At 37.1% G+C, this 24,984-nt stretch overlaps 2 protein-coding genes across 4 annotated transcripts; both read left to right on the plus strand.

Moving 5' to 3' along the window:
* Window positions 1–3,436: 3,436 nt before the first annotated feature.
* On the plus strand, window positions 3,437–10,524 carry LOC137194741 (uncharacterized). Of its 2 annotated transcripts, none has more exons than XM_067606863.1 (4): window positions 3,437–3,500; window positions 4,694–4,805; window positions 4,957–5,055; window positions 7,497–10,524. In XM_067606863.1, exon 4 carries the CDS (start codon window positions 7,680–7,682, stop codon window positions 9,351–9,353), a length of 1,674 nt encoding a protein of 557 aa, XP_067462964.1. In that variant the 5' UTR covers window positions 3,437–3,500; window positions 4,694–4,805; window positions 4,957–5,055; window positions 7,497–7,679; the 3' UTR covers window positions 9,354–10,524. The 2 variants fall into 2 exon arrangements, with proteins under 2 accessions (XP_067462964.1, XP_067462965.1); XM_067606864.1 differs by having other exon boundaries at window positions 4,694–4,800.
* A 7,753-nt stretch (window positions 10,525–18,277) lies between these two features.
* Window positions 18,278–24,581, plus strand: LOC137194742 (high mobility group nucleosome-binding domain-containing protein 5-like). Of its 2 annotated transcripts, XM_067606866.1 has the most exons (4): window positions 18,278–18,309; window positions 19,491–19,575; window positions 19,707–19,805; window positions 21,275–24,581. In XM_067606866.1, the coding sequence occupies exon 4, from the start codon at window positions 21,326–21,328 to the stop codon at window positions 22,826–22,828; it is 1,503 nt and encodes a 500-aa protein (XP_067462967.1). In that variant the 5' UTR covers window positions 18,278–18,309; window positions 19,491–19,575; window positions 19,707–19,805; window positions 21,275–21,325; the 3' UTR covers window positions 22,829–24,581. The 2 variants fall into 2 exon arrangements, with proteins under 2 accessions (XP_067462967.1, XP_067462966.1); XM_067606865.1 differs by lacking the exon at window positions 18,278–18,309 and having other exon boundaries at window positions 19,444–19,575.
* Window positions 24,582–24,984: the final 403 nt, after the last annotated feature.

The raw sequence follows: 24,984 nt of genomic DNA on the forward strand, positions 1-24,984 counted from the left end.
TACATATATTCCTAATAACATGCTAAAGGTCACGAGTTGGTCACAGTTCAGACTTTCACAACCTCTTAAATCTGATTTGATACTTTGCAAAACCCTGAAACTAAACTGAAGCTCATCAAAATGATGTGATTTTAAAGTAGATGAGCTGCTGGAAGAGAACAATTTGCAGGTGCTCATATGAAACTAGATTTTGCACATTCACCCCTTGATCTCTATTCATGAATATGAGGCAGTAGTGAAGAGAAGCAGGCTGATTTCCCAGAAATGGCTTGCAGGATGTACAGGTTGGGTCTATATGTTTTGGCCCTGCAAACATAAAAGACATACTATAAAAACAATTGTAATTTTCTCCTTTAAACACACAATATCGACGGCCGAAGAGCAAAATCTCCTATCTGAAAAATGCACTTTTTTGAGAAAACTAAAAAAAACTTGTTTTCTTGCAGAATGCTATTTGTTAAGGATACCCAACACATAACACACTGTGTTTGGACTATATTATTATATTATGTGTTAACAATATCGACTATATATTAATGTCTCATAAAGTGCAGATAGGAGCTTTTGCGCTTGGTGCAAGTTGGAAGAGGTTCTACAAAACGATGCTCTAAATTAAGTTAATAATTAAAATTAAATTAAAAATAAAATTAAGTTTGTTTTCAGGTAAAAAGATGCAGTAAATGCAATAGTTACTACATTGTAGTATACTAGGGTCAGAATTCCTTAAATTCAGTGTATTTGCTTCCTCGTCCACTGGAGATGAATGTTCAGTGATTGTGTAATTCACTCGTGCTGTAGCCTCTCTACACATCCAGGGACTCTGAGTTGTGTTTTTGTTTGTGTGACTTTTCTGTCACAACGAAGGGCAGGATGATCTTGCAGACAGACTGAATATGAGCAGCCTTCCTTGTTCTCATCATCCAAAGTGAAATCCGCCAATCAGAAAATTCTGCAGACAGGAGGTTTTGTGCTTTGGCCATCGATATGTAATTTCAGCCGCTAGGCGTCTCTCGATCAAAACAATAACAAAAGACGGAGTGTGATGACTGTGTGAAGTAGCAAGGGATGATGGGAGTTGTCTTCATTGTTAAACAACCAGCTTCTTCAGGATAGGATTACTCCAGCGTTCATCGTTCAGGATGTTTTTACTTTGGGGGCCGAATTACCCACAGAGGTCTCATACTCTCCAAAAGAAGCACACACGGGGATTTAAACTGTAAAAATACTGAATAAAGCAGTTTCACGTAAAAAAAAAAATCAGTGTTTCTCTGACGCTGTGTTTCTTGAATTCGATGTCCAGTAGGGGCTGTTAGCCGAGCTGCTGCCAACATTTTCTCAGTTTATTTCTCTTATAACTGAAGATCCAGACGTTTGGCAGGTTCCTACTGGTGGCCGAATTATCCGCAGAGGTCTCCTCTTCTCCAAAAACAAACGTACACACAGATTAAAATTGGTTAAAATTCTGAATAAAGATGTTTCACCAAAAAAAACCAACAAAAAAACAATGTTTCTCCAAAGATGTTTGGCGAGCACCAGACATCCGGTAGGGGCTGCTAGCCGAGCTGCTGCTGATGTTTGTCCAGCTTATTTTTGTGACAACCTAAGATCCAGATGTCCGATGACTAAAATCCTTCATCCAGTTAAAAGATATAGTTAAAAACAACCAAAATCTAAAAAGTTTATCATGAAAATGTGGCTTAAAAATGAATAAAAGTCAATTTATAACAGTTTCTGTCAAACAACCACAACACTGATGTATTATCTTGTATGTGTGTAAGTTACTCTTTGGTAGACGCCATTGTAGCGGACAAACACAACACCAACACATGCATCTTGTGCACTATACTCTTTGGTAGAGGAGGTATGACGCCATTGACAGGCGACCAAATGAAAGAGACCATTACCTTGATTTAAAATTACAGATTTCTCTGGGTTTGAATATTGTTGGAAACATTTAGGATAATGTAAGTACACAACTCAACAACATATATAACATAGGTCTAGTTTTTAGACATTTTAATGCGGAATAATTACATATTATAGCTTTAAGGAATGAAACTCATGGGTTTGTCACAGTTCAATCTTTCACAACCTCTTAAATCTGATTTGTTACTTTGCAAAACCCTGAAACCAAACTGAAGCTCATCAAAATGATGTGATTTTAAAGCAGATGAGCTACTAGGATAGAATAATATGTATATGCAGGTGTTCAGATAAATCTAGATTTTGCACATTCACCCCTTGATCTCTATTCGTGAATATGAGGCAGTAGTGAAGAGAAGCAGGCTGATTTCCCAGAAATGAGCTGCAGAATGTAAAGGGTGGGGCAGACAGACAACAAAGGAATATTTCTTTGGTAGAAGGAAGTTTCAATGAAAATTCTTCACAATGTTTTCTGTGGATTATCCAGAATAACTTCCTGAAACTCTGCTTAACTACCAGGAAGCTGGATTAAAAATATACATTTTAAATGAAAAGGTTTACCTGTCTAGAAAATTGGTAGAAAAATATGAATTTTATACATATATTCCTAATAACATGCTAAAGGTCATGAGTTGGTCACAGTTCAATCTTTCACAACCTCTTAAATCTGATTTGATACTTTGCAAAACCCTGAAACCAAACTGAAGCTCATCAAAATGATGTGATTTTAAAGCAGATGAGCTACTAGGATAGAATAATATGTATATGCAGGTGTTCGGATAAATCTAGATTTTGCACATTCACCCCTTGATCTCTATTCGTGAATATGAGGCAGTAGTGAAGAGAAGCAGGCTGATTTCCCAGAAATGAGCTGCAGAATGTAAAGGGTGGGGCAGACAGACAACAAAGGAATATTTCTTTGGTAGAAGGAAGTTTCAATGAAAATTCTTCACAATGTTTTCTGTGGATTATCCAGAATAACTTCCTGAGACTCTGCTTAACTACCAGGAAGCTGGATTAAAAATATACATTTTAAATGAAAAGGTTTACCTGTCTAGAAAATTGGTAGAAAAATATGAATTTTATACATATATTCCTAATAACATGCTAAAGGTCATGAGTTGGTCACAGTTCAGACTTTCACAACCTCTTAAATCTGATTTGATACTTTGCAAAACCCTGAACCAAAACCCAGCTCATCAAAATGATGTGATTTTAAAGTAGATGAGCTGCTGGAAGAGAACAATATGTTTATGCAGGTGCTCATATAAAACTAGATTTTGCACACTCACTGGGGTGTTATAAATTGTGCATGAAACAAGGTCATTTACTTTAACTTTCAGGTTTTCAGGCTCTGGTTTCTGGGAAATGGCCTCTCTTATAGTAAAGTCATCAGCCCAGCATGAGTCTCTGTTTATCTTTCAGTTCACTTAGGCAACAAATCTCTGCACAAAGTGAAGCCACGCCTACGTGTGTGTGTGTGTGTGTGTGTGTGTACACCCTATAAAAATACAGGAGCAGCAGGAGAAACTGACACACAACTCATCCTTCCTTTCTGTTGAGAGGCAAACTGAGTGGTAAGTTGCTGAATTCATTGAACTGTTAGTCCACTTCATACTTTATGTTGTTTCACTGTCTGTGATGTTGAAGATATAAATTGCATGATTTAGAATTTAGAATTATTTTAGTTTTTGTTCGTTCGTGTGATTCCTGCAAGCATTTGTTTTTGAATATCTCTTACTATTTGTCTACATTAGGTTACTGTAGTGAATAGAGAATAGCTGGTTCCCCTTAAAGATCCGCCCACCTTCAGTGAGTCTGGACAGGTTCCTTCGATAGACGAGTCTCATCTTAGTCTTGAGAAGCTGCAGCATTTATTAACTGACACTGCAGCCTGTTCTGCACATTTACCACCAGACTGACAACTTACTGCAAACCTTTTCCTCTGCTCCGCTCACATTCACGTCACTTTTCTGCTGCTCGTTACGCACAAACATTACGTGTTGCCCTTTTCCTGAACGGAGCTACACTACTCTTCTAACAGTAGCTTTCATGAAGGTGTCCTTTGAAGAATGAGGAGAGGGAGGCTGACTCAATACAATTCCACTGTAACGTAGGGTGATATCTTGCTGCACAGTGTGCGAGCGAAAATCATTAACAGCCCATTGATATTAATGATGGTGTGAAATTTTAGCAGCTGAGCTCATTAATGAATGAATATAGGAGAAACACTGCATCCTAATAGAGTAACTGATGCAGACTGTGCAGATGTTGTTAGTATATGTGCAGACTCTTTCTGTACTTTATAACCATCAGCTGCTGGACTGAAGTAAATCAACCTTTACATCTTTAAACTTTCAGGTTCTCAGGATCCCAAAGAGAAAATGTGAAAACATAAAAGTCGCTTAACTTGGAGATTCAAAAACATTGAGAAAATCTTCTTGTTCTACAGTTTATTTACAAAAACAACTGATGAAAAACTGTTGCTATTCATGTCAAGCTCTCCATTCAAGCACAGCACATGTGTAGTTTTCAGTGATAATAATGGTCAATTTAACACTAAAAAAATCAAAGTAATTATTAAAATAAATTTCAGACAGAGGAAGACAAAACAGGCATCTTGGTTTTGGCAGATTTAAACAGCAGCTCTGATGGGAAGGCATTCTAACTCCAGGATACATTACTGTCTTTTAATGTAAAGAAAAATAAAAACATGTAAATGAGAGATAATCTAATGTCCTGTCTGCCCTGTTTTTGTGACTCCATGCAGGTTTTTGCTGTTGACACCAATCAGAAGACATCAAGTAACATCAGATTTTGGACACTTTGAACTTCCATAGTGACGTGTTCCTCTGCAGTGCCTATGACAGATGACATGTAAGGTAAATGACAAAATGTGTGAATGCGAATGTGTTCTCTATATATTCAGGATCTGTACAATGGTCATAAAGACAAACTAGGTTTTGAAATAGAATTACAGGACCATCAGTATTTCTTGCTTTTCTAAGACACTTTATTCATTTTGTATTCTAGGAGTTTTGGAGATGATGGTTTAAATCACGAGCAGCATTTTGAATCCCAACAGCTGTTGGATCCTGAGTCAGACGACTGGACTGAGAACAGCCAACAGAGGTTTGTTACTGTAATTCATCTCCAGCAGCTTTTTAAAAAAGTAATACTAACATTTTGACTAGAATGGTCAGCAGCTGCAATAAGGAATAAAACCTGCGCCATAGCGGCTAAATTGATCCAAAATTGATCAGAGAACTTTGCAACAAAATCTATAATATTTCTTACTGCAATGCTGTCTGAGACTCGTAGTTGAATTCTCTTCTAGTGTCCAACTGAAATCCCACTTAGACATCCCCAATAATGTCATTATATTTTTATTTTATTGTTAATAGTTTTTTATTATTATAAATGAAGAAAAAAAAGGTCTTTTTTTCTCAGCTGGCTGGAGGGGCGTGGCTGTGTCTGTGTTTGATTGACAGCAGTTATTCAGAAGCTATTTAGCTGTCTAGCCTGCTAACTGGCGTTAGTGGTGTACTTTTCTGTGGTGAATGTCTGGTGGTTTGTTCAACAAGCTGAGGTGCAGAGCAAGATGTGTGTTCATGTTTGTAAGTTAGAAAAAAAGGAGACTTTAGAAGGAAAGTTAATGTGGGTTGTTGTTTGTAGTCTGCAGCTTTTTTGTTGTGTAGCAGAATGCTATCAGGCTCAGTTTGACATCTGATCTGCCAATGATAGAGTATCATGTTATTGCTTTATGCAAGATGTGATTGGCTGTATGGAAACAGGGTCTCCATCTACATCAACACATATTGGGCCTCATGCAAGAACAACTCCTACAAACAGATTTGTTCTTAAGATGCACATACAAATGTTATAAAAACATTTGTAGAATTCATCACTTTTTGCATACTTAGAATTTTGAGGTACAAACAAAATTTACAAGTTCAGACCTGTCATACGTTTCATTAATAGATCAGCTCTGCCTTTCTTCACATGGGAGAAACACTTACAATTGTAATGTCCTAATCTGAATTAATTTGGAGTTTAAATATCATACTGAAATGAACAAAAACTAAATGTATAACTAAAACAAACAAAATTAATATTCTGTTTTCAATGTTATGATCATCATGACTGCCAATTTGCTGAAAGGTTTCTTAGATTTTAGGATTTTTATTGGCATATTTTGGCGCAGCAACTTATCTCTGCAGGTTTCTGTCCAGTATCATCTTGTGTTGCAGCTGACAGTGTAACATCACCTGTAGACTATATTATTGTCTGGTCTAACATCTCTCCCTTGACTGCCTCCCATCATGGACCAGTTTGCTTTAGAAAGACGTTTTTTAGCATCTAACTTCATGTGTCAAAGCAGCTCTATTTCTGTCACAGTGCAGAGCTGCTCTGATGTCATGCCGTTGGTAGCTGGATTCATATTATCTATTTGTTTTGGGTCTCCTACTACTGACACTTTGTTTTGTTTATCTACTGATTCTGATAGCAGGACTTGAAGCTGCGTGGTGTTTTTACTCTTTGGGAACATTTTTTTTGAATGAAACTCACCCACAAACAGAGCAGAACATGGAGCTATATATGGCAGTTCTAAGGGCATGAATTATGCTAATGGTCACATCTTACGAATGTGCACCTACTCAAGAACCAGTTGCATTCATCAGGCTGAAACAAGCAATTTACGACAAGTTCAGGCAGATAGGAGAGTTTGTTTAATCTGACTTCGAACACATGTACAAGCAAACCTCACAGAAAAAAGAGAGAGAGTTTTAGGATAAAAATACAAAAATGTTCTTGCATGAGGCCCAATGTGTTTACAATATGTCTAATAACTGACATATTGTGGACTGTTCTTATTGTTCTTATCATAGTTCTTATTGTGGCTGTCGACATACACTACTAATATCATTGCACTGTCAGAATGTGTGTATTAGTTTAGATATATGCAGATTTATTGTGGTGTAAATGAATCATGTATATTCTATGTATGATTAACCTTGAGAGTGTATTATAATCATTTGTATACTGTATATGGTGTGTATGCATGTGTGCTGTGGGCTCATAGTATTCTGAAAATGTTGTTATTGTGATTTTAAGATGAACTCTTGGGAGATTAGCCTTGAGCTAAAAGAGATCCAAAACAAAGAAATGAACAAAAATAAAAACTTATTTGATCAAATGATACAAAACTACACACAAGAAATTTACAGGACAGTTATGTATGCTGTAGAAGACAAAAAAAACTATTTAATTTGTTGGACTATAAAGTTGTTAAGAGAGAAGTCAACTAAGAGTTATTGACGGTTTTTCAATGATGACTCAACACTGAGAATTTCATGTTCATTACAGTGTTGAAAAGCTCCAACTGTCATCTGGCAATTATTTATGTGAGAGATGAACTTGACAAAGTTTTCTTTTACCATCCATCACTAAAGCAGCTGTTGCACAGTTTTAGACTACAAGCAATATGATCACAAAGTGGTTCACTGTCATGGTAGCTCTAACTTTGGGTTAGCTTATGTGTAATATTGTTTTTTATATTTCATTTTATACAGATTCAGAGCAGAGATCAACAGAGGCAACACTCACCAACCAGATGGATGAACTTCTCCGACAATAGTGTGTTTCCATTTTCTCATATGAAATAGCTTACCTGTCCAAAGGGCTGATCCTGTTACCAACTGAAAATTGTAAATATAAAAGTAATACTACAGGCATAATTGCTTACCTTCACCATAATGGAATCTTTCATTCAATCAGCTTATAAGTCAGTTTCGACATCAGTTTCATCAGTCTTAACATCATCAAAATCAGATGTTCGGCTCGCTTGTGCCGTTAAAGAAAAGAGCAAACAGATACAGAAAGGGCCTCTCTCTGTTTATGTAATTCCCCTTAAAGAGGAACAAATCAACATTCCTGGGTGCAAGCGTTTCAGTTTTGGGAAAGAGTCCACTAAACATAATCGTACCATAATGGTTCTTGGAGCAACTGGGGCTGGGAAGTCAACTCTGATCAATGGAATGATCAATTACATTTTAGGTGTCACATGGGATGATTCATTTCGGTTTAAGTTAGTTGATGAGGGTCAGTCCAAATCACAAGCTCACAGTCAGACTTCTGAGGTCACAGCGTACAAAATCAACCACCAAGAAGGCTTTAAGATCGATCACTCTCTGACTATTGTGGACACTCCAGGCTTTGGAGATACAAGAGGCATAGAAAGAGACAGAATGATCACAGAGCAGCTACGTAATCTCTTCTCTGCTGAGCTTGGTGTCAGTGAAATTGATGCCATCTGTTTTGTAGCTCAAGCTTCATTAGCACGACTCACACCATCACAGAAGTATGTGTTTGATTCTGTGCTTTCAATCTTTGGGAAAGATGTGGCAGAAAACATCAGGGTTCTGGTGACATTCGCAGACGGCCAACGTCCACCAGTTCTAGAGGGAATCAATGCTTCAGGTGTCCCATGTCCTAAAACAAAAGGAGGGCTGCCAATTTACTTCAAATTCAATAACTCAGCCTTATTTGCAGACAACAAATCATCTGCAGCAAACAGCAATGATGACGATGACGAAGAAGGAGGCTTTGATCAGATGTTTTGGGACATGGGAGCAAGAAGTATGAAGAGGTTTTTTGCTGCTTTGAATGACATAGAAACCAAAAGCTTGACAATGACGCAGGAGGTCCTCAGAGAAAGAAAGCAGCTTGAGATTTCAGTTGAAAATTTGCAGAAGCAGGTTAAAGTTGGGTTAGCCAAGCTTGAAGAGATAACAGAGACGACTGAAAAACTGAAAGAGCATGAGGCAGAGATCAGCAGAAATGAGAATTTTGAGATTGAAGTTACCTTCAAAAAGGCTGTTCAAGTAGATATTTCTGGTTCTGGAAATTACATCACCAATTGTCAGCTGTGTCACCATACCTGCCACTATCCTTGTGCCATTCCAAGTGATGCAGATAAAAGAGGCTGTGGTGCAATGGGACCAGATGGGAACTGTACTCAGTGCCCCGGCAAATGTTACTGGAATGAACATTTTAATCAGAAGTACAGTTGGGATTATAAGGATGTTACAGAAAAACAAACACTGAAAGAGCTGAAAGAAAAGTACCTAAAAGCTGCAGAGGCTGAGATGTCTGTTCAGGCTGTGATTGATAAACTGAAGGCTGAATATGATCATGTCCAGGTGGAGGTGGTGACATTGATGGAGAGGTCTGGAAAGTGTTTAAACAGACTCAAAGAGATAGCACTGAGGCCAAATCCTCTCTCCACTCCAGAGTACATTGACATGCTTATTGAGGGAGAGAAATCTGAGGCCAAACCAGGATGGAATCAACGAGTTCAGTCCCTGATGGCCATGAGAGAAAAAGCAGAGTGCCTGGCTAAAGTAGAGAGAGGAGAGAAACCCCTCTAGAGGCCATAAAAATAAATAATCTTTGCATCAGATAATTACGCCTATAACGCCATTTGTATCATCATCACAAGTTTCAGAGACCTTTAAATCATCAACAAGATCAATGATTACCTGAAATACCATTTTGCTATTTTTTTTAGTTTTCCTTATATTCTAAGATGAGAATTAACTGGATTGAAGCGGCATAAAAACGTTTTGTACTTTATTTAGTTGTAATATGTTGAAAATATATGAATCAAATATAATTTTTTACCTTTTAATATACTGCTTTAATTATCTAATTAAACCAATTAAAGATTAAAATGTCATCTTTTTAGAGTGGAGTTATGGGTATTTATGAATAGTTTTACTCTCTTGTATAGTATAGAGCAAGAATGTGTACTTTCCTCGAACACACTGAAACACCAAGCTGGCTGTTTTAGATTCAAACAGTCTGGAGAACATCTCAGAAGAGCTCAGTTTTGGGTGAGAAAAATGCAGTTTTAGTCTGAACTGAGGGCTGAAATGGAGAGAAAAAGATGCGTCTTCAAATGTACCCGCTGCAGTGTGGACGTACTATGATTCAATGATACATCTCACATATATACACAACACCAGATGAACAATCAAAACTACACCTGCATTTTTCTCATGTTTGAAATTAGAAATATTAAATCACCTTCTTGCTTTGACATCTTCTGTAACATTAAATTGTTATTGATTTAAACTAGTTCTTAATCTGACAGTATCACATATATATTGTGCATGAAGCTATATACGTAACTATATATGATATGTACTCATGAATGATGTTTTTATAGATTGACTCTCAGTTTTATGCCTGTTTGATTATATTGATTGTTGAAGATTGTTTAAGGACAAAGAGTTGTGATACATTTTCTCCAGTTTTTCTTTTCCTCTTATATTGATTGCAGCTTTATTATGTATGAAGTGTTTTATCTGTTTGTCATGTTTTAGTCGTGTCAGGACTGCAGGTGCAAATTAACTACTGAGCTAACCCCGACACATTTACATTGACTTTACATTGTTAAAATGTCAATGTTCACACTGACTAAGACTGCATGTGTTTTTTTTTGCTGCATCATTATATTAAATAGAGAAAGTCCAGATGTCTTGTTCATTATTTTAAACTTATTTCCCTAAAATGTAACCTGACAGTTTGGAAACAGCACAACAAATGTGGAGATTTAAGAGTTAATATAAATTTAAAGCAGACTTTCTATATTTGTTTTCTCCTGTGTATTTCATTAGCTTAGTTTTCTTTGTTGTTAACAAGTTTAATTACAATTTGTTATCATTTAACATGTGCATGTCTTCATGTATGGACAATTGAATGTTTTGTGAAGCAATAAATGTGCTGCATATAAAAGTTTTACTTTCTTGTTAAAGTTTATTTCTACGTCACTAAAGTAACAGCAGAGCAGAGCTGCAGAAGTGTTTTATAGAAATTATTCAAAACAAGAAAAACTAAATGTGTTGGTGAAAGACGTGAAAATATAAAATTGTCAAATTAAATATTTGACACAGCGAGGTTGAAAGTGATGAGATGTCAGTTTTCCTCAGAGGTCTTAAAGAAACATTTTGTCTTGTTTTCTCCAGACTCAGATGTTTCAGATTGATATCAATTTCATCTCTGAGTGCCCAGTACATAGACTGGACAGGCCAGGATGTGTTAAGCTTAGCTTAGCACAAACACTGCAAGCGATGAAAACTGCTAGCCTAGCTCCATTAAAAGAGAAAAAAATCTACCTTAGAGCAACTCCAGAGTCTGATTTACATGCTGCATGTTGTGTATTGAACAGATGTAGATATAGAAATATAAAAAGGAGATATTGTAGTTTTAGCAGCACCCAGCAGACTACAGGATGGACTACTGACTAGCTTGTTAGCTAACAAGACACAACACTTGGTGTCTGAGGAAAACTTTCTGATGCTGAAATATAAGTTGAAAAGCAAGACATGAACTCACCATTAGTTTGAGTCTGTGAGTTTAAGGAAAAAGGTGATGACTTTATATATTAATCATAATCGTAATAATTAATCGTAGACGGAAGTTAACAAGCCGCCATCACTGCGGGTGTGCCTCGGTAGTAAACCTGCTTATAACACTAATGTATGTAATGATTGATATAAAATGAGGCATTTCTTCTGATTACAATGACAGAAATCAGGAGTTTGATGACTGCTGGGTTTTATAATAATATTTATTTATAGAGCACTTTTCAAAACAGATGTTACAAAGTGCTTCACAAGGAGATAAAAACAGTACAGATTAAATAAAAGTAAAGGCAATAAAGTAACTATTAAGACAAAACAGTGCTGAGGTAGATCAAGAACAAATATACAGAGATATATATCTAGACAAAAACATGAATATACATCTATATAGAACACACACAACAAACATTGGTACATTACAAGAATGTCATCTCAAAGAAGCAGGTTTTTAAATGTTTTTTAAATGCTGACACAGATGTGGACAGTCTGATCTCTACAGGAAGTGAACTCCAGAGTTTGGGGGTCCTGACAGTAAAAGTCTGATCCCCTCTCATCACAAAACTGGACCTGGGAACAGCGAGAAGTAACTCGTTAGATGATCTAAGACCACGTTCAGGCTCAGAAGATGTTAAGAGGTGTGAAGAACTTCCACATTCACACAGACAACCTTCATCTGTTCACCGTGATGAACACAAACATCTCTGCTTTCACTGGCAGTGGAAATGAGCAAAGAAGCAGGAAGGAAACACCTGCAGGCTGCATCCTCTGAAAGAGCTGCAGCTTCAAAATGAGGTACGCCTGAGGTCCACTTAACCCTCAATATAAATCCTGGATGATAACACTGAATCGCCGGCCAGCAGTGAAAATACAAATTATGTCTTAAAAAAAATAAAAAATAAAATAATAAAATACCACACAAACTAAAAAACTTTGCACAAAAAACTGGCCAAATATAATTGTATTGATTGTGTTTATTCTGGAATTTGTTTGTATTTCAGGAGGCTTTCATCTTAATCTATTATAAAAATGACAACAGAAAGGTGAAGGCAAGAAACCCGAAGAAGTTTGGGGAATAAAGCAAAGTGTCTTTAAAGTGAGTTGTATCATGTAGTATAAAAAACTATCAAGTACTAAAAGTTTGACTGAATCCATGATGTGACAGTTATATGTTTATAAAATATCTAGCTGTTTTATCAAACATGATGTTAAAATGCAGAAAAAAATGTCATTGTTTAAAAATGTTTAAAAAAGTGAAATTTTGTTACAGCTGAGCAACGGTGTCGTTTTTAACAGAGCTCTCATCTTCTATACCTTCATAGTTATTCGGCTCAGTCGTTTGCTAACGTGGTCCAAATTTTACAAAGTAGTCATTAGATTCATCAGCGTCTTCTTTTATGTCATTTATAGTTACATTTTGATTTTTAACAAAATAACTAGGGTAATCTGCTTTCGCTCTACATTTTTTGATTATGCAGTTGAGCACTTCCATGTTCCCTTCATATTACTTCTGTTTTCTTATGTTTTTCGATTATGCTGTTGAGCGTTGTTGAGCATGTTGCTCCAACAATTTGCTATAATACTCCTTCTTGTTACATCTCATAATGCTTATCAATTTATTTTTCTATCTCTTATATTTATTTTAATTTTCTTTTGTTCTGCATTTTAGGAATTCTCTGTAGAGTTTTTTTTTTTCTGTCTTGCATGCATTCTGCAGCCCCTTAGTAATCTATGGTTTCTCTACATATTTATGCCTCCCTCTGGTTTTTTTTACAAGCAATTTTTTTTCATAGGGTTCTGTTAATGTAGCCAGGAAAGCATTGTAGGCTTTGTCTGGTTCATCAACATAAACCTCTGTCCAGTCTTGTTTCATTAAGTCTTCCTTAAATGCATTGATGGCCTCCTGTGTTCTCTGTTGTACCAGTTTGCAATCATTAATATCAGCTTTGAATTTAAGATCCTTCTGAAGAATAGCAAAGACTGTTAGAGGGTCACTTCTATCATTTATAGGCAATCCATGCACCAGTTCTCTATCAATTATGTTTATAAATATGTTATCTATTAATGTTGCACTATCTGTTGTTATTCTATTTGGTTTTATAATCATTGCAAAGGGCTAATGGGCTAATGCTGAGCATTGTGTTAATAAAGTCTAATATCTTTTTATGACCATTTAACAAATTATTATTGAAATCGCCAAGTATAAATCATATATTATATGTAGAGTATGAAATAAATGAAAAAGGTTTTCAATTGTCTAAAATTTTCAGGCGTGTATTTAATCCAATCAATCTTAAGACTTAAGAAGATTTAATATTAAAAAACTGCACCTTATTGTATTAACACTGTAGGTTTGGTTTCAGTTCATTTGGTTACATTTAGTAAATCTACGTTTTACATGTGAACTCTTACCAGAGATGAGTGAGTCCTGGTGGCAGTCGTACAGCATCCCGAGGCTGAAAGGCCGGCCGAGTGCTGCCAACTCCATCGTTCTGCTGACTGCAGGATCCATCTCAAAATCTGAACTTGGGAAACAGCATGTTAATTTACTACTGTGAGTCTCCTGCTTTCCAAACTGTTAGTCGTCTGTCACCTTTTGGTGCCGCAACAAAGAGAAGCTCCACCGAAATCAATAGTAAAATAAAACATGTTGGTTTTGGGTGAAAACCTCATAATGCTGATTTAAGTGATTTATGTTTTTCAAGTTTCAAGACCTCCCATTGATCTCCTGTTGGTTGAGAAACTTCTATGTTTTTTGGCCTAATAAACCCCTGCAAACCCAATGACAAACTATAAAAAAAACAATTGTATTTTTCTCCTTTATGGAAAGAAGAAGCCTAAACTTTAAATGTTATCTTTTAATATTTTCTGAAAATTATTCCTTTACTGCTGCAACAAGCCAGTTTACACAAACAGCAAATTAAAATTCCCTAATTTCTAATCAACTGTGTTCATATAAAAATGCTCTAATATAATTTGAACTGATTGCCTCATCACCAGTGTGTTATTAGTTGAAAAAAATTGTCCATTCATAAATACAAAGCAGTAATTAAGAGAAGCAGGTTGATTTCCCAGGAACGACCTGCAGAATGTACTGACATTTATCATTATATATCAGATATATCAGATCACAAAGGAATATTTCTTTGGTAGAAGGAAGTTTCAATGAAAAAATCTTCACAATGTTGTCTGTGGATTATCCAGAGTAACTTCCTGAAACTCTGCTTAAGTAACAGGAAGCTGGATTAAGAACATACACTTCAAATTAAAAAGTTTTTTTCTGTCTAGTAAACTGGTTGGAAAATGCACATTTTATACATTTATTCCTAACCACATGGTAAAGGTCATGTTGTTCTTTTATGTTTTAATGTGTTTCTCTGATGATTGTTGGAGCCTGTTATGCAAGACATATTTTCGTGTTAACAGACAATTAAGTTTTTATCTTATCTCTCTTATCTTTTAATGAGTTGGTCACAGTTCAGATTTCCACAGCTTCGTTAATCTGAATGAATACTATGCAAAACCCTGAAACAAAACTTGAACTGAAATGCTGTGATTTTAAAGCAGATGAGCTAATGAGAGAGAACGATATGTATATGCAGAGGCTGAAAGGTCGGCCACATGCTGCCAACTCCATTCTGCTGGCTTCAGGATCCATCTCAAAGTCTAAAGTACGGAAAACAATGTTAGGTGGAGCCTGTCCTTCCAAGAAAAACAACACTATAGGCTGTAAATTCAGCGGCCAAAAACAACCTAAAGTTATATTTGAGTGGCAGACCCCATCTAGCAGCTGTAGTAATTATAACTTGGAGAAGAGACGCAGTTCAGATGACGTCAGTATAAGGAGACTTCCTTGATAAGGCAAAAAATGGGAAGAGACCTGAGATCTAGACCTGAGATCTGTACTACGAAGCAGGATTTGGGATTAGTGAGGTAACTTCAGGTTTAATTCTGGGTTTTCAGTCCTACGATGCTGGTTCACTTCTTACCGGGGTTCATCACCGTGGTAACTTATGCTGAACAGCTAACCTGCTCTGGTTAACTTCAGAGGATCGGATCACAACCTGTCAACACTGTTACCACTGACCAATCAGATCACTGGAAAAAAAGAGTCATCATATTTACAAGATGCTGACATGGACAAAAGTCCTGAGTTTACAATACAGTGACAAGTAAAAAAAGCAATATATATTTTTACAGGTCAGTGGAAACATTTTATTGTTCCAGACTGTCTGTTTCCACTCTGGTTTTAAAACAGAGCTTCTAACAAACAGAGAGATCATTTACGACACTGAACACTGTTAATTGGCCCCCATGATTATAAAGCAACATTTCAGTCAGATAGACTCATCAGTCATTAAATACTTTTCCACTCTTTGCTTCGGTAGCAGAAACAGTCTGGCATTACTTTTAAGTTTGTTTTTTTATGTGACATATTCAGATGGTTTCTTCATCATCCAACTAAATAGCAAAAATTCTCTCTGTACTTAAGTTATTTATAATAATTCCTACATGTATTTTAAGCCGTAGCCTACTTTTAATGAGTGGAAATTATTTCTAGTGTTTCTACATCTTCGTATTCTGTTGTATGATTACAGGCTCGTTTACATTTCATTTCGTTTAATATGACTTTTTGCTGTCTCTTAAACAGAGGCTTTCCGCAGCTACTTTCATCTCATATCATGAAGTTCTTCATTTATGGTTCTGATGATGTGACTCGTAATTAACAACCTCGCCTCTTTCACATGAACATGCTCATAGCTGGAAAACCCTGGGGTGACTGAGCTAGTTGATCACCAGCTTCATAGTACTGGTTATCTGGATGGCCAATGTTAGGTTCAATGAAGCCAGATAACAAAAAGACATCCTGGGTATGTTGAACTTGCTTCGTAAGCCTCAGGAGACCATTGTTCACTTCCTGTTTTTAACCGCCGGTGTCATGTTTTCAACTGTGACTCGGCATATTTTTTTAAAAACTGTAACGTGGTGTGTCATGTTGCCATTACGATGAAGGTTGCCTAACTTTAGGGAAGAACTAACCATGTTTCAAGTGGTCATTTTCACCCAAATCATGATCTTTACTAAACCCTAACCAAGTGGTTTCTGTGCCTAAACCTAACCAGACCATATTTTCTGTGGTCACATCATAAAACATCATTATTTTTTAACAGTGATTCGTAACGGTTTTGGAAAGCAGCATATTATGTTCCTAGAGATCGTTCTGAAAACGCTCCTATGGGTTGTTCTGGAGTGCAGGTACACTCGACCTATGTGGCCGTTTAATTTGCAGGACTTGTTGCTTATTTCACTCCTGTGACTCTCCTGCTTTCCAAACTGCTGGTCATCTGTCACCTTTTGTTGCTGCAACAAAGACAAATTCCACTGAAATCAAGAGTAAAATAAAGCATTTGAAAACCTCATAATGCAGATTTAAGATTTCAAGACTACTTGATCTCCTGTTGGTTGAGAAACTTCTATATGTTTTTTGGCCTAATAAACCCCTGCAAACTTATTGTTTCACTTACTGCAGCAACAAACCAGTTTATACGTACATCAAATTAAAATTCCCAGATGTATAATCAACTGTGTTCATATTAAAAATATAATATATATAAAAAATATAATATAAATTGAACTGATTGCCTCATCACTGGTGTCCATTAATGAATAGGAGGGAGTACTGAGGAGAAGCAAGCTGATTACCCAGAAATGACCTGCAGAATGTACAGGGTGGGGAAAACTTATCAATTGTACTCCACCTCTGTAATAATGATAAAGGTCAGTGGATAAAATAAAAAAAACTGATGTACTGACATTTATCATTACATATGAGATATATCAGATTATCCAGAGTAACTTTCTGAAACTCTGCTTAACTAACAGGAAGCTGGATTAAAAATATACACTTCGAATGAAAAAGTTTTTCTGTCCAGCATTTGGTTGGAAAACACACATTTTATACATTTAATCCTGACCTATTCCTGACTACATGCTAAAGGTCATGTTGCTCTTTTATATCGGACAATTAAGTTTTTACCTTATCTCTCTTATCTTGGGCATACATGAATGTTATTTTTACTTTCAGTTTCAGGTACACAGGGTCTGGACTTTGGGAAATGGTCTCTCTCACAGTAAAGTCATTAGCCCAATCTCAGTCTGTGTTCAGAATTGCATAATGATGTACTATTCCTACTATGTATGACATCAAATTGAATATGTAGCGTGTTCCAACTAGATAGTATGTGGATTTTCTATACGAGAGAAATGCCTGCATGTATACCAGATTAACAAGAGTATGCAGCGTGAGCTTACTGGGCTCACTCAATCTCCCCAAAATGGATCGGGTCTCTTCAGACTGCTTGGGAATCTATATGGTGACTTTCTCCCCTGAAAAGAATATCAAAATCTAATAAAGTGACATATTTATTCATTTATTTATTTATTTAAAATCTCCTCTTTTGCTGCTGGTTTGTGCAATATGCATTCTGAGATACTTGGCTGCATACTTCAGTGTAAACAGTCTCCTGGTAATGGTAAACTTAATCCTTCATTTAGTAGGCAGTATGTAGTACACACTGATTGAGTATGTAGTGGGTCATCTTCAGGTCATAAAAGTTCCTGTTGTGTTTCTGAGGCAAAGAGGAGGAGCAGAGCAACATGAATTTTCTATTAAGAGAATATTCAATGTTAACTAAGTAATAGTTAATTGCAGAGTTGTGCTTAAAATTTTTAACTGATTTATGTTTGTTTTTGTTGTTATGTTTGCGTCATGAGCTCTACCTCAAATCACATGTCAAATACCTCAGTGTCTGCCTGTTGATCCATCAATTTCTTAATAAATATTTTTATCAACTCACTGAGGCAAAGTGAAGCCACACCTATGTGTGTGTATAAAATAGGAGCAGCAGAGGAACCTGAAACACAGCTCACCCTCCCTTCCTGATCAGAGGTCAACTGAACGGTAAGTTGCTGAACACACTGAACTGTTAGTCCACTTTATATTGTTTCACTGTTTTTGATGTTTTGCAGATGTTAATTGTAAAAACATAATTGCATGATTTAATTTCGGAATTAATTTAGTTTTTGTTTGTTTGTGTGATTGCTGCAAGCATTTGTTTTTGAATACCTCCTACCATTGGTCTATAAATGGTTACCATATTTCTGTAGGAATGACATAATAATAATACTTTTTATTTGCTTTTCAAGATACTCAAAGATGTTTGATATATAAGATTGTATAACTGACATAACTCTTGAATGTGTCATTCAATTGCAACGTAATTTGGGAAATCTACACAGACAGGGACACTGAACAAGGATTTACCATCAAAGGGAAACACAAACTTAATTTCTCACAAACTTTAAATTTACGCTTAAATCTTATTTGATGAGCTGAACTACTTGGATTTTCTAAGTTGTAGCCTTCCAGTTTTATGCACTGCAATTGACATACATCATATGTTTATTTGCACACTTTTCATCTGTTTTCTTTTTTTATGCTGTGCTACTGTGTTATGTATTTTTTTCTTCATTTTAAACTTGGTTTTGGATGTGAGATGTCTTTATAGGCCCATTTCTTTTGTTATTTTTTTAATCTCACCAGCACACTCCTGTCTACTCCTTTAAAGCATTATGTGTGTGTGTGTGTTTGTGTGTGTGTGTGTGTGTGTGTGTGTGTGTGTGTAGAATGAAAGGAAGCCCTATTTGGCTGTATTGGGGCTCTTGACAAGACTTAAAAATGTAATTAATTGAAATTACTCTTAAATGTTAATATTATTTTTTCATATACCTTGGGTTTCTTACAGCTGACAGTTTGCAGTGCTGTTCTAATATAATATAGTAATAAACAGTGAGGTTAATTTACAACACATCCTGATAGAGAAGCTGAAATGTTGCAGACTGTGCAAATGTTGCTAGTGTATGTGCAGACTCTTTCTATACTTTATGACCATCAGCTGCTGGACTGAAGTATATTAATTCTTACATCTCCAAAGATTTAAACACCAGCTCTTCTAACTCCAGGATACATTACTGTCTTTTAATGAAGATTTAATTTACAAAAAAAATTCAACATGTAAATGAGATATAATCTGATGTTTTTGTGACTTCACGCAGGTTTTTGCTGTTTACACCAATTAAAAGACATCAAGGAACATCAGATTTTGGACACTTTGAACTTCCATAGTGATGTGTTCCTCTGCAGTGCCTATGACAGATGACATGTAAGGTAAATGACAAAATGTTTTCTATTCATGATTTGTACAATGGTCATAAAGACAAATTAGGTTTTGAAATAGAATTACTGGACCATCAGTATGTCTTGCTTTTCTAAGACAACTCATTCATTTTGTATTCTAGGAGTTTTGGAGATGATGGTTTAAATCACGAGCAGCATTTTGAATCCCAACAGCTGTTGGATCCTGAGCCAGATGACTGGACTGAGAACAGCCAACAGAGGTTTGTTACTGTAATTCATCGCCAGCAATTTTAAAAAAAAATAGTATTTTTACTAGAATGGTTAGCAGCTGCAATCAGGAACAAAACCTGGGTTGGTTGTTGTTTTTGTTTGTAGAGTCTGTGGCTTTTTTGTTGTGTAGCAGGATGCTATCAGGCTCAGTGTGATGTCTGATCTGCCTATGATAGAATAACATGTTATTGCTTTATGCAAGATGTGATTAGCTGTATGGACACAAGGTCTCCATCTACATCAACACATAGTAGGCCTCATGCAAGAACCGCCCCTATAAACAGATTCCTTCTTAAGATGCACATACAAATGATTTAAGAACATTTCATTAATTTTCTCATACTTAGTATAAACAAAATTTACAAGTTCAGACCTGTCGTATGTAGCACTGTTCTGTTCTGTTTACTATATTATCACCATCATGGCTGATAATTTACTAAAAGGTTTTTTAGATTTTAGGATTTTTATTGGCATATTTTGGTGGAGCAACTTCTAAATTTCAGAAGTTATTAGGAAACATCGCTCTGCAGGTTTCTGTCCAGTATCATGTTGTGTTGCATTTGACAGTGTAACATCACCTGTAGACTATAAAATTCTCCTCTAATATCTCTGTGCCTGTCACATCCCTTGACTGCCTCCCATTATGGACCAGTAAAAAAAACTTTTTTAGCTTCCTACTTCATGTGTCAAAGCATTCCTGCTTTATTTGTGTCACAGTGCAGACCTGATACGTCATTGGTAGCTGGATTCATACTTTGTTTTTGTTGTTTTGGTTCTCCTACTTCTGACACTGCTACATTTGTTTTGTTTTTATCTACGGATATCTGAAAGCAAGGTGTTTTTATTCTTTGGGAACTTTTTTTGTGAATGAAACTTTCCCATAAACGGAGCCTTACATGGCAATTTTAGGGGCGTGGATTATGCTAATGATCACATCTCACAAATGCACACCTAATCATGAACAGCTGACATTCATCTGGTTGAAATGAGCAATTTACAACAAGTTCAGACAGTTATGAGAGTTTGTTAAATCCAACTCTGATCACACATACGAGCAAACCTCGTAGGATAAAACTACAAAACTGTTCTTGCATGGGGCCCAATGTGTTTAAAATATGACTAATAACTGATGAATTGTGGACTGTTCTTATTGTTCTTATATATTTCTTATATTGGTTGTCAACATACAGTACTTGTATCATTGCACTGTCAGGATGTGTGCATTAGTTTAGATATATGCAGATGTGTGTGTGTTTGATTAAGTTTGAGAGTGTATTATAATCATGTGTATATATGGTGTGTATACATGTGTGTGCTGTAGGACTATAGTATTCTGAAAATGTTCTTATTGTGATTTTATGATGGAAGCAATATTATCACAAGTGGTGCACTGTCATGGCAGCTTGAACTTTGGGTTCAATTATGTGTAATATAGTTTTTTATATTACATTTTATACAGGTTCAGACCAGAGATCACATCACAATACCAGAAGCAACACTCACCAACAAGATGGATGAATTCAAAAATTCAGTTGAAAACTTGCAGAAGGATGTTAAATTTGGGTTAGCCAAGCTTGAGAAGATAAAAGAGACAACTGAAAAACTGAAAGAGCATGAGGCAGAGATCAGCAGAAATGAGAATTTTGAGTTCGAAGTCACCGTCACAAAGCCTGTTCAAGTAGATATTTCTGGTACTGGAATTCATCTCACCAATTGTCAGCAGTGTCACTATACCTGCCACGATAATTGTCACTTTGCAGATGATGCAGATAAAATACACTGCTGTGCAATGGAACCAGATGGATACTGTGCTCGGTGCCCCGGCAAATGTTATTGGAATGTACATTTTAATCAGAAGTACAGATGGGACTATCAGGAGGTTAAAGAAAAACAAACAGTGAGAGAGCTGAAAGAAAAATATCTAAAAGCTGCAGAGGGTAAGACAACTTTTCAGGCTTTGATTAAAAAATTGAAGGCTGAATATGATCGTATACAGGTGATGGTAGTGAAATTGATGGAAAGTTCTGCAAAATGTTTAAACAGACTCATAGAGATAGCCCCGAAGCCAAATCCTCTCTCCACTCCAGAGTACATTGACCTGCTTATTGAGGGAGAGAAACGTGAGGTCAAGTCAGGATGGAATCAACGAGTTCAGTCCCTGGTGGACATGAGAGAAAAAGCAGAGAACATGGATAAAGGGGCTGAGGCCGATACCAAACAAGACAAAGCAGATACCGATACCAACCAAGACAAAGCAGAGGCCGATACCAAACAAGACGAGGCAGAGGCCGATACCAAACAAGACGAGGCAGAGGCCGATACCAAACAAGACGAGGCAGAGGCCGATGCCAAACAAGAAGAGGCAGAGGCCGATGCTAACCAAGGCGAGGCAGAGGCAGATGCCAAACAAGACGAGATAGAGGCCGATGCCAAACAAGACGAGGCAGAGGCTGATGACAAAAAAGACGAGGCAGAGGCCAATACCAAACAAGATGAGGCAGAGGCCGATGTCACGTCAGGATGGAATCAACGAGTTCAGTCCCTGGTGGACATGAGAGAAAAAGCAGAGAACATGGATAAAGGGGCTGAGACCGATACCAAACAAGACGAGGCAGAGGCTGATGACACAAAAGACGAGGCAGAGGCCGATACCAAACAAGACGAGGCAGAGGCCGATGCCAACCAAGACGAGGCAGAGGCCAATGCCAAACAAGACGAGGCAGAGTCCGATGCCAAAAAAGACGAGGCAGAGGCTGATGACAAAAAAGACGAGGCAGAGACTGATACCAAACAAGATGAGGCAGAGGCCGATGCCGAACAAGACGAGACTGTGCCTGTTTCTGACATAGATTCTAATATGAATGAAGGCCAAGACAGTGAGGCAGAGATCACCAGCGATGAGAATTTTGAATTTCAAGTCACTGTCATTGTTATTGTTTTTTTCTTGTGTTGTTGTGTTTTAATGGTGAGACAAAGACAAAGTTCCTGCCGTAGTGGAATAATAAAGTTCTAGTGTAGAAAAAGCAGAGTAGGCCTACATGGCTAGAGTAGACAGAGAGGGGAAACTCCACTAGAGTCATCTCCTCTCAGTCAAAACTAAAGACAAAATCAAGTCAAGTCTAATTAAGACCAAAACCATAACAAGACCTAAACAGATATCACCAAGATGAAGAGAAGATCCATTCTGATACAAATAATAAACAAAGAATAAAACAGGACCAAGAGTGATGTATTCAGACAGTCTCAATACTGAAAGACCAAGACTTAAATTATTATGACTAATAAAAGCTCAAGCACAAATATGTATGACACACATACTGAAACTGCTTACAATTATCATTTGTACATTTGTATTTGGGAGGAGTTAATTGCATGTACTGTTTAAAAAGGTAACGTGATGGTAAAGACAAAAGTACAGTCTGTGTACAGTTGTGCCTGGTGACAAATGTCTGAGTGTTTAGTGCTGGAACTAGTAACTGAAAAAAACTTCATAAGACCAATGTAAAAGTAAATCAGCAGCTCTAATAACTCCACACATCTTAACAGAAAAAAATATTTCTGTATGTAGGAATCAGAAATTCCTCTCATTAGTGACACCTGTGGCCATTAAATGAGGTGCAGTCAACATCCTGATGCTCATGGCACAAGACTATTGCAGGTGATGTCTTTTACCTCGCTTACACTTCTCATAATTACATAAAAGATCTCTAACGTTGTGCAACACGTTCTCACTTCCAACTCGTCACAAATCGACGCTTGGTCAGGACCCCGTGGCGTCACTTTTTAACGCACAGGGTATCCCTTTAGCGTCATTTTTCAACACGCAGTATCACGGTAGTCACTGTTAGAAAATAACTATATTTTATGGTGTGATAATGTGGTGGTTAAGGTCTGGTTAGGTTTAGGCACAAAAACCACCTGGCTAGGGTTAGGAAAAGATCATGGTGGGTTAGGGTTAGGGTTAGGGTTAGGGTTTGGGGTTAAAATAAAAAATAAGAAATAAAATAAAAACGGCGATGTGGTTTTGAACCGTACTCTGTGCTGTTCTGTGCTGATTTCCAAGTTTCTGCCAACATCATTACAAGCCATCCACCAACCCCTCCACCTCGTAATAAGAAAGTAAGTCAGCTAATATAGATGTCATGTGAAGTACGTCACTTCAGAAATATCAATATGATACGTATTGTTGAAATGTTAATATGCTCCATATTACAGGTGTTGAAATGTACATATTCAACGTATCTGTAGTTTGCAGAAACATACAACGCCAACGTTTTATTCTGGTGACCTGGCTGAAATTTGTCACCTTATTTAGCAACACTGGTCTCATGGCGTCTATTTCAGATGTTGTGGGAGCTCAACAGAAGTCTACTGGACTACCCTGCACGTTAAAATATGATGCTAAAGGGGTTCCCAGTGCATTAAAAAGTGATGCCACGGGGTCCTGACCAAGCTTCGATTGTGTGAGGAGTTGGGAGTGAGAACGGGCTGGTTTTGCACCGTGTTTCAGCAAAGTATCTCTCATTCCCAGTCAGTCAGTCTCATCCCACTGTATGTATGTATGCTTGCTTGCTCTCACACAAACACACACACCGAGGCTCCTGCTGTGCTGTGGCTGCTGACCGGTGAGAGCCAATCCACACTGCCCAACTCACACAAATATGCGTTAATCAACCACCCGAACCTGATCCGACCCACAAACCGCCAACCGTGTTTACTAAACACCGGTAGGCTCAGTGAGCTGTTGTCGGGGAGCAATGCGCTGTGGCTGGGAAGCAACACGCTGCGGTTTTGTTGTAAAATGTGTGCTTATTATGACCTTTGGACTGCTAACAGGAAAAACGAAATGTTTTAGCTGTGTGTGCTTGGGAGTGGGCAACTTGTCATTATGTTTTGTTGTGAAATGTGTAGTGGTTGAAGGAGGCAGCTAGCTGTTTCATTAGCTGATATCTACAGTGTGTTTCTAGATGGATAACACCGTTTTTGTTGTGTCGTTATGCCGGTCATTTGTTGACGTCATTGGGAGAGAGGCAAGGCACTCAGGAGTGCACAAAAACATCACTTCCATTGGATTTTCATGGAAAATCCAGCCCGGGTCCTTCACATAGAAATCAGTCCACAGGCTCATACAGACAACTGAGAAAGTCTGAGAAGGTCTCAGTTTTTACA

This window comes from Thunnus thynnus, chromosome 12 (assembly GCF_963924715.1).
Source record: "Thunnus thynnus chromosome 12, fThuThy2.1, whole genome shotgun sequence".
Taxonomy (NCBI): Eukaryota; Metazoa; Chordata; class Actinopteri; order Scombriformes; family Scombridae; genus Thunnus; species Thunnus thynnus.

What these genes read in the sequence shown, in the direction of transcription:
- LOC137194741 (XM_067606863.1), top strand. Translation starts at nt 7,680, where the DNA reads ATGGAATCTTTCATTCAATCAGCTTATAAGTCAGTTTCGACATCAGTT.
- LOC137194742 (XM_067606866.1), top strand. Translation starts at nt 21,326, where the DNA reads ATGGATGAATTCAAAAATTCAGTTGAAAACTTGCAGAAGGATGTTAAA.